We start from the raw sequence: 14,993 nt of genomic DNA, 5'->3' as shown, positions 1-14,993 counted from the left end.
CAAGGAGCAGCCCTGGCCACCATGGCTATAGGAGGAGGGGACCCAGGGTCTAGCCAGGAGGCGCCGCCACGCTGAAAGGGCTCCCAGGGTCAGGGCGTCTCAGGGCGGCTACCTTGGCAGCAACCGGGAGATGACGGCCACTCCTGCGGGCCGGGGAGGCGCCCTCCGTGCCTTCCCGGCCGGACAGGAAAACGCACTTGGGCGCCAGGGCTTCCTGCAGGCCCCCTCCCCGAGGGCCGGCCAGCCCCCGCACGCCGTGGTGGGGCAGGATTTTCCGCCGCCGCGGTCGGGGATTAGCGCGCTCCTGGCCACGCGGCGGGATTAGCCCGCGTGGACCCGGCGCCCGGCCCGAGGATTACGGCGCGCTCCCCTCCGACGTATATATTTCAGAGGCGGCGGCGACCCGGCCGGGCCGGCATGGCGGCGGCGGGGGGCGCGTCGAGCCGCAGGGGCCCCGGGCGGCCCTGCCCCTTCTCTATAGAGCACATCCTCTCCAGCTTGCCCGAGCGGAGCCCCCCGGCCCGGGCCTCCCACCCACCGCAGCCGGCTGGCCGCCAAAGCCCTGCGGAGCCCGGGGAGCCCGGGGTGCCTGAGGCCGCGCCCTGCGTTTGCTGCTGCTGCTGCGGCCCCCGCAGGGCCCCGGAGCCGGCCGCCGGGCTGGGTGAGTGGGCGCGGCGCGGGCGCCGGGTGTCCGGGGTCGCGGAGAGGTCGGTGCGGTGCGTGACTCCTGCCCCGCGCCTCACCGCACCCTCGTCCCGCAGGCGCGCGGCTGCCGTGGCCGTTGAGGCTGGCGCCCTCGGCGACCTTGCCCTTGGCCGTGCCTCCTGGAAGCTCCGGGGCGCTGTCCGGCACGGGCGGCCCCGGCCCACAGCGGCGCACGCGGCGCCATCGCACCATCTTCAGCGAGGAACAGCTGCAGGCGCTGGAGGCGCTCTTTGTGCAGAACCAGTACCCCGACGTGGGCACGCGCGAGCGCCTGGCCGGCCGCATCCGCCTGCGCGAGGAGCGCGTGGAGGTGGGGGCCTCCTGCTCTACTGCCGGGGGGTCCCAAAGGGTCCGGGCAGGCTGGCTTCCCTTCTCCTTTGGAGAGGGCGGCCCTGGCGCAGGAGGCGGCTTGGCCGCGGGAGGAGGCGAGGGAGACCCTGGGTCCAGTGGGGCAGGGGTCGGTTTCGTGGAAGGGGCGGGCGGGGAAATATCGCTGGAACTGGAGGGTAAGTAAGCCTAGTTTTCCTTTCCTTTTTTTTTTTTTTAATTTACTGATTTTTAGAGAGAGAGAGAGAGAGAGAGAGAGCGTGGGCGAGTGGAGACAGACATCGATTTTGTTGTTCCACTTATTTATGGTTATTCATTGGTTGATTCTTCTGTGTGCCCAGACCTGGGACCAAATCAACCTGTGCATCTCTGGAGGACGCTCTAACCAACTGAACTACACGGCCGGGCCTCTTTTGTGTTAAACTTTATTTTCCCCTAACAGTACAGGGCCGCACCTTCCTGTTCCAGAATTTGGGAAGCTCGGAAGCGCACGGAGCGGCAGAAGGGGCTCCCTGGGTGCCCTGGGGCGGAGGTGGGGGTGGGTGTGGGGGTGGGAAGGGACCGGGAATGAATGACTGGGCCGAGTGAGAAAGGGGTTTCCGTCCGGCGACTGAGACCGTGCCGTGTAGCCGCTCCCCACTGCGGACGCCGTTGCGCTCGTTCGCCCACACGCTCGCCGGGACAGCAAAACTCCAGGTCCAAATGTGAGAGACCGGCGGGACGCGAGCCCTGCATGAGCTGTTCCCTCCTTCTCCTCAGGTCTGGTTCAAGAACCGCAGGGCCAAATGGCGACACCAGAAACGAGCGTCCGCGGCCGCGAGGCTCCTGCCCGGAGCCAAGAAGCCCCCGAAAGAGAGCTGCTGATCCCCTGTGAGCTATTCCTGGGCTTGGCCGTGTCCGGGCCGGCTCAGAGAGTTGGCAGTCTTGCCCGAAAAAGAGTTGAGGGACGACCCCTGCCTCTTCCCGTCCGCACTGCTTCCTGTGTCCTGGAACTAGTGCTCGACGCAGGAGCCCCTCGGCAGGATCATGTGTGTGTCTCTGTGCCACCTACCCGTGACAGGAGAGAACACCGAGTACTGAGGTGCGCTCTCCTCCCCAATGGCACGCGGGCCAGAGGACCAGGCGATTCCCTGGGAGGTATAGGGATGGACCACCGAGCAGGTCGGCTTCCTCACCCCTCCTCCCAGGCGTTAACCCCGCCCCAGGACAGGAACCACCCTCTGTCAACGCAGGACGAGAGTCCTTTCTTTCCCGGGCTGCTGGCTTCCTTCCTCTGTTCAGCCGGTACATCACCCGGTCCCCTGACCTGGCCGGCAGCCCTCCTGTGGCCTGGTGGGTAGTGTCTGTGTATCCTGGGGTTGGTGCCAGTTTGAAGGGGCTGCACTGGGTTCTGTGTCCAGACCTTTAGAATAAGAAAGTAGGGGAGGTCTCTCCACACCCTCCTCCCAATCCTGTGAACCTATTGCAATAACGAAAAATAAACAAGCAATTAAAAACACCACAAAAGCAGTCCTGTCGAAGTCTGCCCTGGCTCCATCCCTACACCCGGCCGGGACCTCCCCCTCCTCTCTCCTTCCCAGGGAATGGGGAGCCAGCTTATCTTGGGGAGCACAGCCTAGTGAGTACTCAGTCCCTGCACTAGGGTGCCCCTCGGCAGAGCATACTACCCCATTGATAATGGCCTGGCACCCTGGGAGCCTGTGCTGGCTTCCAGGTGCTGCTGCATGGCTGGGGGTCCTTGGCTTCCTCCCTGGGGGTGGTCCATGCCGTGGTGTCTGCTTCCATCATCCTGCCCACAGGGTGAAGGATAGTGTGAAAATATGACTTCATTTCCCCAAGTAGACCAAGCAATGGGCCCAAGGAATCTGACATCCCCCTCATCTGGCTTGAGGGCTTTGTTCTACCTTCTTATGGGTCCCAGAGGGAGTTTGGGAAGAGTAGCTCACAACACGCAGTTCACCCATAAAAGTCCCAGAAATCAGGGCTGCAGTTCTTGGAACTCTCCAAGGCTGGCCATCTGAGATAAAGCCCAGCAGGCATGGCGTCTCCAGCCAGGGCTGCCCTAACACTGTCGGGTACCTCCATGACAGCAGCTGCTGCCTCATCTCCCAGGGTGCACACTTCTGGCTGTCACAAAGCTCTTTTCCCTGAATCTGGGCCTTGTCCTTGGCCTCCACCCAGCCTGCCTGCAGAGCTCCCCTGCAGGCTGGAACACCCTCATCTCCCTGGGCCCCAGGACCCCTGCCCTCCTTGGCTGGGTGGATATTTGTCATTGTGTGGGGCAGCCAGGATCAGAGTCCCGCCTCCAAGGAACCAGTGGCTATGTTGCCCTTTTGATTTTTCTCCTTTCTCTCTAGCTGCTCTTGAGCAGGCTCACCTCCACAGCGGCTTGTTAATACAGGTGTCCTTGAGGCTGAGTCCCAGGCGCTCCACTCTCATCTCCATTCTCATCCCGGTTTATCTCTTCCATTCTCAGCTGCCACGTTCACACCCCCAGATCAGGCCTCTCCCTGAGCTACGTCCAACTGTTCTTTTGACTGTTTCACCTAGAAGCCCACAGCTCCTCTAAGTCACCTTGTCCTGGGAAAGCAAGCTCTTCCCCCGTGCACATCCAGTCCATGAACCCGAGGGCTGGTGCTCATCCTGCCCCCTCCTCTCCCTCATCCACTAGACACAGGCCAACAGCAAATTGATCTCACTTCCAAACACAACCCCAGAATCTACTTCCCAGCTTCAATTGCACCAGCCTGATGAAAACCTCTGTCATCGCTCACCTTGACCATTGCAGCCACCTCCAGTCTTGCCATCTCTATCCACTCTGCTTTCTTTTTAATTCATTCTCCAGAAAGGCTGCAAGTCTAAACCTGCCTCTCACCTGCCTTCAGCACTTCAAGGGCTTCCCATTGCCCCTACAGAAAAGGCAAAACTCACCATGACCCACAGGGTCCCATCCCATGCAGCCTGGCCTGCCGCTCGGGCATCATCTGACACTTCACTGCTCCTTGTACTCTGCATATTCAAAGGTCTTCTCCCTCCTGCTGCTGGGCCTTTGCCCATGCTTTTCCCTGTCCACTTGATCAATGCCTGCTCACCTTTTGGATCTGCAATCACATCCTGCCCAGGAAAATCTTACCTAGGGACAGTAAGTTCCCCTGGCTGTCCCCAGGTAAGATTTCTCAAGTAGCAACTTCTTGCTCCTGTCAACTGCAGTTCTAAGATTGTTCAGGGGAGACCTAACCAGGGTTCCTCTTCCTCATTGGACTATCAGCCCCCCACCCCCCGCCCAGGGCAGGAACCATCACCAGTGAATGAAGGGATGATTGCCTATTGTACTAAATCATTCTGGGGCTAAACTTAATTGTTTGACATAATTCACACCACCTTTTGGGAAGAAATTATCAGTCTTGGAAAGTGCTTAGGCAATTTTCTGTTCCACTTCAGTGAGAATTAACCCTCTTCTGGGAAGCCCACTCTGGTATTTAGGGACCTGATAATTTTTAACTAGACATTTCTTTATCAAAACATCGTATTTTTCTTTTTTTCTTTTGTTAGATAACTATTAAGAAAGAATTGTCTTCGGTTCTTACATAAACTCTGAATAAAAGCTTTGAAACGTGTATATAACCAAATTTTCTGAAGAGTATGTTTTTGTTAATAATATACAAGCATACGCAGTTATTATTTGCAAGAAATTGGCATTGCAAGGCCTTAGTGCAGGAACTTTTCACGATTGGCGTGAATGACACGCCCCTTAACCCTGCCACCACAGCGCCGTCTAGTGCCCACATCCCAGATACACATAAACAGCGCAGTGAGGGAAGAAGACTACAATTCCCATCAGGACGAGGGCTTGTGACGTCATTGCAGCGCGCGGATCGACCTTCGATACGCGCAGCTCCCCCATTGGTCAACTGTTGGAAGCGCCTGTGCAGCTACCGCATTCCCGCCCCTCTGACGCTGTGACGTGCCGTCTGAGAGGTCCTGGGACAGCGATGGAGACGCCTAGCGCGTCTCCCGGGGCCCTATTGCTCTCCACCGGGTCCCGGCCCGGGAGGAAGCGGGCGGCAGGGGAGGCCGGGACTACGACGAGGAAGCAAAGGGTCTTGGACGAGGAAGAGTACATTGAGGTGAGACCTCGGTGCGGATCCCGGCCACTTTTGGGTCCATCCTCGCCCCCCTCTTCGCCTGGCGCTCCTCTCGGGTACCTCCTGCTCACAGGTCGTAACACTCTGGTCCCCTCGCAGAGGTGGAGCAGCCCAAGTCCTTGCCCTTGGGGTGTGGATAGTACGCGAGCCAGATAAACACAATGCAGGTGGGGGGTTGTGCTTGATGGAGGAGGCACCAGTACTGTTGTCAGGGGAGAGAGGAGGCAGTTCTGCTTGTATGCGGTGAGGGTTAGGGAAACGAGATTTCCTATTAAAACATAAGATTTTGGAAGGCTAGTAGCAAAGAGGACTTTCTAGAGAGCAGTAATAGCAAGTGCAAAGGCTGAGTGAGGGTCCTGGAAAGAGGTTGCGATTGTGGCATCTTGAATAGGTCTTAATCCTTCCGCACACAGGCAGGAGAAGGAGCTCCGCGGAGCTCGGAGTCAGTTTGGTTTGGGACTGGTCAAGTTTGGGAGGCCTCTAGGTGGCAACAGTGAACAGTTCGGTGCATAGGTGTGCAGCTGAGGAGCCAGGTCTGGCTGGAGGTGCAGAGTTGGGGATCTGGTGCTGGTGGTGGGGTGACTGGCTGAAGTCAACCAGGTCATCGGTTTGTATTGGAAATAGGAGGTCACCGTTGGAATGAAGGTGGCCACACTCACATTGGTCTAGCTGGTATGGAAGTGAGGCCAGCTAATGAGAATGAGAATAACCCGTTAGTGAGCACAGAGCGAAGGGCTTCGTGACAGTCAGAGGGGCACTTAGTAATGTTAGGTGTTGCAGCTAGGCCGCATGGGATGTTATCTGCCTTAGAAAATGTCCCTAAGCTCTGGGGATCGTTGGACTGGACACAGGCTGGGGGCAGAGGCTGGGGGCAGGGCCTGGGGGGTGCGGCGCTCAGCGGCTGTCTTAGCTTGTACATCTGTTGACTGAGAGATGGGGAACCCAAATGGCAGCTCTGACTCTTGTTCTGATCCCTCCTGACAGGGCCTCCAGACAGTCATCCAGAGAGACTTCTTTCCTGACGTGGAAAAGCTGCAGGCACAGAAGGAATACCTGGAGGCCGAGGAGAGTGGAGACCTGGAACGGATGCGCCAGATTGCCATCAAGTTTGGCTCTGCTCTGGGCAAGATGTCCCGAGAGCCCCCGCCGCCCTGTAAGAGGACGCCCTTGGGTGGCAGAGGTGGGAGCATCTGCTGAGCTGTTGCCTCAGGCTCACTCTAATCCCCCTTTCCCTCTAACCCCAGATGTGACTCCAGCCACATTTGAAACCCCTGAGGTGCACACGGGCGCTGGAGTGATGAGCCACAAGCCCCGGGGCCGGGGCCGGGGCTTAGAGGATGGCGATGGTGAGTGAACGCCCTCTTCCTGTCACATGGGGGGGATTGCCAGGGAATCTCACCCTGTGAGGGTGGCCCAGAGGCATGGCACACCTTGTACCTGTGGCATCTCCTTGTCTAAATGGCAACCCTTTGGGTCAAAGAGCCCTGGTCTTAGAGGCAGGGGATCTAGGTTCAGCTCCCCAATGTGAGGCAGTCCTCTGAGCCTCTGGTCCCCTTCTGTGTAATGGAAATCTTGCGCCCTCTCTCACCGCCTGCACACTGTGTGCCAGCCCCTGCCAGGGGGGGCTTCGTGGGCCTCAGAGGGCTCCTTTCCTTGCTGTCTCCTTAAGATGCCTCAGGGCCTCTGCACTTGTTTCTTCCAAGTTGGCCACTTCCCTGGGATAACTGCATGGGTCAGTCTTTCTCTTTCTCCAGGTCTCTGCTCAGAGGTTACCCATTCAGGAAAGCCTTTCCTGACCTCCCAGTGTAAAGTCACATCACCCCTGGCGCTCTGTGCTTTCCTCATTATGTTTTCTCATCGCAGGACATGACATTTCTGTCTTATTGTCTCTCCCCTCCACGAGAGCAGGTTCTTCGTCTTGCTTATGTCTATATACTCCACATCCAGAACAGTGTATGGTGTGTGGTGGGCCTTCCACAAATATGAGTAGAACAAATGAGTGTTTTCCTTCTTGAACACGTTTACTGAAGTGTGTATGATATATCTCAACTTTATAAGGGTGTCTTTCTAGGACATTCTGATCATTCTAGAACTCAGAGTATTCTGAGTTCTGTTGAACATGAATGTTCCACATGCTACGGGACCTCCTCACGGTCGTTCAGTGTTCTCATCAGTAATAGAATGTCAGTGACCGTACAGATGGACAAGGTGCTATTCTCTGTTAGGTTCTGGTCTATGATATGATGCGCTAACATAGATGCCTTATGTGCTCACACAAACATAATGTTTTCTGCTTTAAAACCCAGCTCTTTCTGCCATTAACACAGTCCCTTGTGCTATATCCCTGGAGAGTGAGTCTCCATTGCAGTGTGGCACATGGATCACAGGCAGTTGGCAGATTCCTTTTCTTTAAATACCTCTTAACTGCTCAGTAAAGAGGAATCCTTTCAGTAACCTCAGTGGTACCGTCGTCACTCAGCAGTCATCGGGGAGGAAGCTGAGGCTCAGGAAAACAGTCCTTTCTGCAGGTCTCAGCTTGTTGTGGCCGAATGGGGTCCTCATCTTTCTGACCCCGGCCCTTGAACTTTCAGTCACTGCTTTGCACAGTCTAGCAGGTCGTAGTAGGCAGTCAGCGCTGTCACTGGAGTGGAAGAAAAGGCTCCCCTCCTGACGGAGGGCCTTGCTGATGTCTGTACCCTGAGCACAGTGCAAGGGCACCACTTCAGTGGGAGTGCTGGTTTCGCTGGTGGCCGGGGTTGTGGCCCAGTGCCTGTGAGGCCCCATCCAGAATACTAGATATATGGGGTCCTTGTCATCAGGCCCACCAGTAAGTCAGGGGGCTTAGGTGACAGTCACCCACCTGTACCACAGGTACAGGAAGCGAGGCGGAGCTGTTGGGGTAAGGAAATCCAAGAATGGAGAGAGAGCCTGGGCTTCGGAGGCAGGTCCTACAAGACTGGCACAGTTTGGGTGGGGAAGACCCACCGTGATCATCTGCTCTTTGACGCCTGGGTGCTCCCCTTCTGGTCTGAGTCAGCTTGCACACCTCACCTGCCATCCAGCAGGTGGGGAAAGCCCCTGAGGGCTCCCTGGGCAGTTGGGGTGGTCAGTGCTGTCCCCAGGTGGGGAGTTGGGGAGTTGTCGGACAGTCTGGGCTCCCACACACAGACCCAGAACCAGGTGTGAGGGCTGTAGGGCATTGTGGTTCCTGGGACTGCCGGACTGTAAAGTTGTGCTGATGCCATTTGTGGTTCTGTGTCACCCCACCTGTACCCCTGAGCAGGAGAGGCCGGAGAGGAGGAGGAGAAGGAACCCCTGCCTAGCCTGGATGTCTTCCTGAGCCGGTACACAAGCGAGGACAACGCCTCTTTCCAGGAGATCATGGAGGTGGCCAAGGAGAAGAGCCGAGCACGCCATGCCTGGCTCTACCAGGCCGAGGAGGAGTTTGAGAAGGTGCCCCTGGGTGCAGAGGCAGAAGCACCCTCTGTTGGGGTGGGGGAGTCCCAGAACCAGGGCACAGTGCCTGGGAGCTTCTGACCCTCGTTTTTCCTTCTGTGACACAGAGGCAGAAAGATAATCTCGCCCTCCCATCGGCAGAGCTTCAAGCCATTGAGAGCAGCCAGGCTGGTGTGGAGACCTGGAAGTACAGGGCCAAGAACTCCCTCATGTACTACCCAGAGGGTGAGCAGGCAGCGAGGGCAGGGCTGTGTGTTTGGATCTGGCCTTCAGGGCGTGTGTCTGTGTCCCCTTGCATTCTGGGCCTCGGAGGGGTGCTGGCCTGTCTTGGGACAGGTGGGCCTGTGTGTGAAGTCAGTGAGAGAGTAAAGTTCTCCCCAGATTTGTTCAGGTTCCGTGATGTGGAGACCGAAGTAGGCTTTGTGCTTCTGTTCAGTGGGGAGTGACTCGGCCTCTCTCAGGCCCTGAGCATGGGGAGGAGGTGGGACCTGCCTACCTGGCTGACACCTGCTGCCATCTCTCCTTGGTCTGCCAGGTGTCCCTGATGAGGAGCAGCTGTTTAAGAAGCCCCGGCAGGTGGTGCATAAGAACACTCGATTCCTCAGGGATCCCTTCAGCCAGGCCCTGAGCAGGTCCCAGCTGCAGCAGGCCGCTGCCCTCAATGCCCAGGTGGGTGTCGGGAGCCAACAGTGGGCTGGCTGTGGGAGGAAATGACCTCTTCGGTGTTGGCTGTTCCTCTTTAATTAGGGCCATTCTTGGTCTTGGCGGAGCTCAGCAGTGCAGAAGAATTGCACAGGACCTCTGTGGCAGGGCCCCGAGTCTTCTCGACACATTGGGGCACTGTTTTGGCCAGACATGCCCTGTGGGTCCAGATCTGTGCCAACTTCCTTGGGGGGCAAGGGCAGAGACAAAATCAGCTGCTAGGAGCCAGGCCAGGCTGGTCAGACCTCCACCTCTGTACTAGGCAGGGCTGGGGGGTGGGGGTAGGGAGGGACAAGAAGGATATGGGCAGGCTGGGGTGGGAGCTTGGCATGGCAGACAGCAGAGGCTTCCGAGCCTGGGAGTTCCACGTGATGGTGGCTCATGGGGTTGAGGGGTGGGAGATAGGAGGCGGGGAGACTGCTCTGGAGGCTCTTACAGGGGCCTAATGGCAAGAGATGGAAGCACAAACAGCACCCGCAGTTGGTGTTGGCCCCTGCAGGGGCCTGAAGTCATCAGCGCCTGAAAGTGCGCAGTGTGGGGTGTGGCTGAGTGCCACCCTCCATGGAGGGGCAGGACCGAGGGGAGCTTCCTTCTTTGGACACCTGTTCTCACAGGTCTTCAAGGTCTTTCCAGGGGCCAGGGGCCTCCCTCCCTTTTCCCAAGGGGGCTACCAGCCCAGAGCCACAGTGGTGCCCCGTAGGAAGGGAAGCGTGTCCACTGTGTCCCTGTGCACCTGCCCATCCGCCAGTGGGGGAGAGTGGCCTTGGGCCCCCTGACACTAGCCTCTCTGCTTGTTCCAGCACAAACAGGGCAAGGTGGGCCCCGATGGCAAGGAGCTGATCCCCCAGGAATCCCCTCGCGTCGGCGGATTTGGATTCGTTGCCACCCCTTCTCCTGCCCCTGGTGAGAAACGCGCCTGCTGGCAAGCTGGCCCCCTGTGGGACTGCCTGGGGGAGGGGCACTCTGGGCGCGCCCGTAGGTCTGCCCCACACCTTGGATGACTCGGGTCCAGTGTCCCATCTGCAAGGACAGGGTTGGACTCTCAGGCAGACCGGGCCAGAGATGTGGGGGGGTCCTGGCCTTTTTAGCTGGGTTATCTCTGTCCCTCACCTGGAGCTGAGTGGGACACATCCAGGTGGTCGGAGCCAGGGGTATTGAGGCTCTGCTAGACAGGCTGGCATGGTAAGCCTGCCGCAGGGCCCTCGGGAGTCCCGAGGGCTGCTTTACAGAGAGGGCAGCGCTGTCTTGTGGGTTGCCAGGCAGAAACCTTCCTGTGTGGAAGGCAAGCTGTCATCTGCAGGAGGCTGGGTGACCCTAGAACCTTGAGAGGCCATGCCTGGCTCGTGCGGGGTGGGCAAGATAGGCCTTGGGGAGCTGCAGGGTTTGTGCCCCTTTCAGGCTGCCTACCTCCTGCCACTGGCCTGGGCTGGGGCTGGACAGCCCCTCAGTCCTGGGGTAACGTTTCTTAGCTCAGGGTCTCACGTTAGCAGGTGCCCCATGCTTACAAACCCGAATTTAGAGGGCATTGTAGGGAGGGGTCTCTGGGCTCCATTGCTGTGTCTCCTCACACAGAAAGTATATGAACCTTGGGGACCATCCTGCAGTACACACGCTGTCCCTGTGCCCTCTCATGCACTGGCTCTTGCACTTTGGGGAGCCGGTTGCCACGACATAGGCTAGGGCGTGTGGAGGCGCCACAGGTTTCCCCGGGGTTCTGGAGATACAGGAGTTCCGGAAGCCCCTGAACATTTCTTTCCTTGGCCTGGGGTGCCATCAGTGACCTCTAGGAGGCTCTCCTGGCCCTGTGCTAGGAAGGGGTTCTTGCTGACCCAGCCCAACTTCTCCAGAGACCCGCCTCCAAGCTAAGCCCCGCAGCCCTAGCGGCCTGGGCTTGCCTTAGGCTCATAGTGGCCTTGGTGTTTCTTTCTCAGAGGGCAGTGATGTCAGGGTTCCAGAGTCCTGGGGAAGGAGAGAGGCCAGCTGCCAGCCGGGTGTTTGTTAGCTGGAAGATGCACAGGGCAGGGGTTGACTGTGGAGGGAGGGAGGGCCCGGGCAGCACCCCTGCCTGGGTCCCCCAGCCTGAGCCGGCTGCGGGCTCTCTCTGCAGGTGTGAACGAGTCCCCGCTGATGACCTGGGGGGAGGTTGAGAACACACCCTTGAGGGTCGAAGGATCGGAAACTCCTTACGTGGACAGGACACCAGGGCCAGCCTTCAAGGTGGGTTGTGGAGAGGGGAGCACAGGGACCCCAAGCAGATGTATGGTCTTCTGAGCACCCATAGCTCAGTGCACAGAGGATGGCCCCGCTGCCAACGGTCAAAGCAGAGCTGACCAGCGGGCTGAGCCACATGCCAGGCCGCACACCCGCTCAGCCACTGCACTTCTGAATGGAGTCAGGACAGTGAGGACAGGGGTGGGTGGATGGCTGTTTTTGTCCAGGAGGGGCAGGGACGGGGCCTAGGCAGCTTGCAGGCCCTAGGATGAGGCTGCTCAAAGACAACGGGAGGTCTTGGAGGCAGACCCAGAGCTCCAGCTGTGCTGCAGGTCTGAGGGGCTCCAGGCGTGGTGCGCATCCTCAGGAGGGCTGTGCGCTTGCACACGGAGGCCTGTTGCAGAGATGGGCGTGGCCTAGGGCAGTGTGGGCACATGGGCAGGCAGGTGGGGCCCAGTCCCAAAGGAGCCTTGGGAAGATGAGGTGCTCTGGTCTACATGTAGTTTGTCAGGGAAACTGATTGGTGTGTTCTGTGGAAGGGAAAGAAGAGAAGCCTCCAAAAGTTGGGAGCATGCAGTGTGGTTTTCCAGTGGTGGTTTGCCACCCGGACCAACTGTGGAGTGCTGGGGGGGGGGGCAGGGGCAGAGGCTGGTGTTGTCACAGAGACAAAGGGCGCAGGGTTACACCATCTGCTCTAACCCCCAAAGAATTGAGCTTCGAGTCCAGGATTGATGCAGAAGGCCTGTGTAGGAGGCTGGGTCAGTCATCTTGAACCAGTCCCTTAAAGGCTGGCAGCAGTCAGTTTGAAATGCAACAGAAAAAGGGATATCACTCACTGCAGCAACAGAGATTTAGAATAACCAGGAAGAACTTAGCTTTTGCAAAGACACTACAGACTTATATCTGGAGAACACTGCTGACTCCCCCGCACCCCAGCGAGGATGTGGGCTCTGCCCTGTGGCCTCCCCAGCGCAGCACTTGCTGTTCATCTTCCCTTGAGCAGTTCAGAGAGGTAATGTGTCCAGACAGAACGTATGCAGAGGTTTCTGATACCTTGGTTCTAAAATTTGTTCGGTTGCGAGAATAACCGAAAAAAACTTGAGAGAGGAATGATAGAGAGGAGGCTCTGCTGTCTGATACTAAAGCAACAGATGTGTCAGATGTGCCACTGGGCCCAGAACCTACCGGTCAGTAGAAAAAGAACAGTTCTGAAAAAATCTTCAGTCCAGGGCTGCATTCTGGGTGTGTTAGAGATCGTGACTAAAGTTGTGCCAAGTAGTGATTTGGAAATGAAGTAAACTAGGTCCTTAATCTGTGTGGCAGAATGTATTCCAGAAAGTCAGAGAAGTTAAATATAAAACAATAAGCATTAAAAAAAATGAGAAAATTGTGATCAGTATTTAATCTGATTTTAAGATAGAAAAGACTGTAAACTAAAAGCAAAGAAAGTGATGTCTAGCTTACACTCTGTGGAAATGATGAACCTAAGTACAGCTGAAAGTCATGTGTAAAACTAAAAACAAATAACTGAAAAGAAATTTGTATGACATAGTTTAATATAACCAACATGGATAAAACCCCTATAGTAAAAAACAGCTAAACAAAAAAGGTAAGCACCTTGTTAGAAAAATAAGCCAAGGACACGTTTTGGTAAGTTCTCACAGGAAATACAGACGGTCGATAGAGACAGATAACCAGAGGGAAGCAGATTAAAACAAGACCCTCTTCTTTTTTAAAAGGCTGTAGGTTCCTCACTTCGCAGTGCTGGCTTTGAGAAACCACAGTGACAGGTGGGGTGGGCAGCTCGGCCCACGCGGTTGGGGGCTTTCGGGGCTTAGAGGGGAGGTGATACTGGGTTGTTGGCATTGCAGGGCCATGGGAAGAGGCAGCCCCTGCTGCAGCGGGGGACTGCCTGGCTCAGCGGCAGGCTGGCACAGGCCCCCCACGCACCTGCTTTGTAGATCTTGGAGCCGGGCCGCAGGGAGCGGCTGGGACTGAAGATGGCCAATGAGGCCGCTGCCAAGAACCGGGCCAAGAAGCAGGAGGCCTTGCGGAGAGTGACGGAGAACCTGGCCAGGTGAGGGGCGCCTGGCCCTGGCAGGGGTTCCTCCTGTCCCCCTCGGCGCCATCCCCCACAGCATGGACATTTGGTCTGCAGGCAGGCCCAGGGCCCTTCAGTGGGCCCTGTGGCCGCTCCTCTGGGCCAGAGCGAGGTCCTGTGTGGACCAGGATGCGGAGGCCCCCTCCATCTTTTCTGCAACCTCCTTTCGGGCCCACCCCTAAGAGGCTCCTTCAGGCCTGCTGTCCCACTGTGAGCTCCTGTCAGCCCTGTGGAGATGGGTGCCACCATTCCCTGTAGGGAAAGCTGGGGTCCACCCCAGCCCCACAGCCCGGGCAGCACCAGCACTCACCGTTAAGTTCGGCCGCACTGCGGTATGCCAGCCACTGGTGTCCTTGGCCCAGGATGACCATGGGTCTGCGGTGCGTCTTCTGTGGAGCTGCGGCAGCCCTTGCTGCTGGTGGTGCCCCATCCGGCCTAATCCTACCTCTTTTTTTTTTTTTTTCCCCTCTTTCTCTTGTTCATTCCCTCCACCCCAGCCTCACCCCCAAAGGCCTGAGCCCAGCCATGTCCCCAGCCCTACAGCGCCTGGTGAGCAGGACGGCCAGCAAGTACACAGACCGGGCCCTGCGGGCCAGCTACACACCGTCCCCAGCACGCTCGACCCACCTCAAGACCCCAGCCGGCGGACCCCAGACCCCGACGAGCACACCGGCTCCGGGCTCTGCCACGCGCACCCCCCTCAGCCAGGACCCAGCCTCCATCACAGACAACCTGCTGCAGCTCCCTGCCCGGCGCAAAGCCTCAGACTTCTTCTAGGGCCAGGCCCGGGCCGGGCTCGTGGGAGATTCGTGGAGCCCGCAGAGCAGCTCTCCACCCAGCAGAGGACTCGAGCCTTCTGGGGACCCAGGCCCGGGCCAAAAGCAGTGACTGTCCCAGGAGCCACAGAAGAAAGGTGCCATGTCACAGCCAGGCTGGCACAGGACCCACCCTATGGCCCTTGTGCATCCCAGGGCTTTCCTAGTACTTTTTTCTATGGAACCCATGCCCATTTCTATTTAACCAGAATTAAAGAACTCCTAGCGCAGTCTGCAGGCGGTCTCTTCACCCTGTGGCCTGCACGGCCCTGGGGCCGTCCTTCTGCCTGCACTGAGGTCTCAGGATTATGGGCCTCCTGGGGAGCCTGCTGCTCTGTGGGATGACCCCCCGAGGGCCAGGGTATGTGTGGCCTTTCCTGCCACCACCTGCATTGCTTTCTGCGGCACTCCTGGGCTTAAAACCTTCTGAGCTGAGCTCACAGCAAGCTGGTCCCCGACTCCCCCACCTCCGCTCCAAGTGTTGGTCCTCTGATGAAGGGACAGAGCCCATGGGAGTTCAGCCTCTAGGGT

The 14,993-nt window shown here is 57.9% G+C and overlaps 2 protein-coding genes across 2 annotated transcripts; both read left to right on the top strand.

Annotated features, from left to right (window-relative positions):
• Nucleotides 1-417: 417 nt before the first annotated feature.
• Nucleotides 418-1,896, top strand: GSC2 (goosecoid homeobox 2). Its single transcript, XM_054592726.1, has 3 exons — nucleotides 418-661; nucleotides 762-1,015; nucleotides 1,792-1,896. Exons 1-3 carry the CDS (start codon nucleotides 418-420, stop codon nucleotides 1,894-1,896), a joined length of 603 nt encoding a protein of 200 aa, XP_054448701.1.
• A 3,091-nt stretch (nucleotides 1,897-4,987) lies between these two features.
• Nucleotides 4,988-14,686, top strand: ESS2 (ess-2 splicing factor homolog). Its single transcript, XM_054592834.1, has 10 exons — nucleotides 4,988-5,159; nucleotides 6,162-6,330; nucleotides 6,422-6,523; nucleotides 8,461-8,630; nucleotides 8,741-8,858; nucleotides 9,169-9,302; nucleotides 10,136-10,238; nucleotides 11,443-11,552; nucleotides 13,508-13,623; nucleotides 14,145-14,686. The coding sequence occupies exons 1-10, from the start codon at nucleotides 5,025-5,027 to the stop codon at nucleotides 14,422-14,424; spliced, it is 1,437 nt and encodes a 478-aa protein (XP_054448809.1). The 5' UTR covers nucleotides 4,988-5,024; the 3' UTR covers nucleotides 14,425-14,686.
• The last annotated feature ends 307 nt before the right edge of the window (nucleotides 14,687-14,993 follow it).

This window comes from Pteronotus mesoamericanus, unplaced genomic scaffold, assembly GCF_021234165.1.
Source record: "Pteronotus mesoamericanus isolate MK-2021 breed Mesoamerican mustached bat unplaced genomic scaffold, CSHL_Meso_final scaffold_371, whole genome shotgun sequence".
Taxonomy (NCBI): Eukaryota; Metazoa; Chordata; class Mammalia; order Chiroptera; family Mormoopidae; genus Pteronotus; species Pteronotus mesoamericanus.
This window is presented reverse-complemented; position numbering and strand designations above follow the sequence as displayed.

Excerpts from the sequence above, each read along its gene's own strand:
- GSC2 (XM_054592726.1), top strand. The coding sequence starts at position 418 with ATGGCGGCGGCGGGGGGCGCGTCGAGCCGCAGGGGCCCCGGGCGGCCC. Across the intron at positions 662-761 it reads GGAGCCGGCCGCCGGGCTGG|GCGCGCGGCTGCCGTGGCCG; the intron begins GTGAGTGGGCGC and ends CTCGTCCCGCAG. Across the intron at positions 1,016-1,791 it reads TGCGCGAGGAGCGCGTGGAG|GTCTGGTTCAAGAACCGCAG; the intron begins GTGGGGGCCTCC and ends CCTTCTCCTCAG.
- ESS2 (XM_054592834.1), top strand. The coding sequence starts at position 5,025 with ATGGAGACGCCTAGCGCGTCTCCCGGGGCCCTATTGCTCTCCACCGGG. Across the intron at positions 8,631-8,740 it reads CCGAGGAGGAGTTTGAGAAG|AGGCAGAAAGATAATCTCGC; the intron begins GTGCCCCTGGGT and ends TCTGTGACACAG. Across the intron at positions 11,553-13,507 it reads CACCAGGGCCAGCCTTCAAG|ATCTTGGAGCCGGGCCGCAG; the intron begins GTGGGTTGTGGA and ends CCTGCTTTGTAG.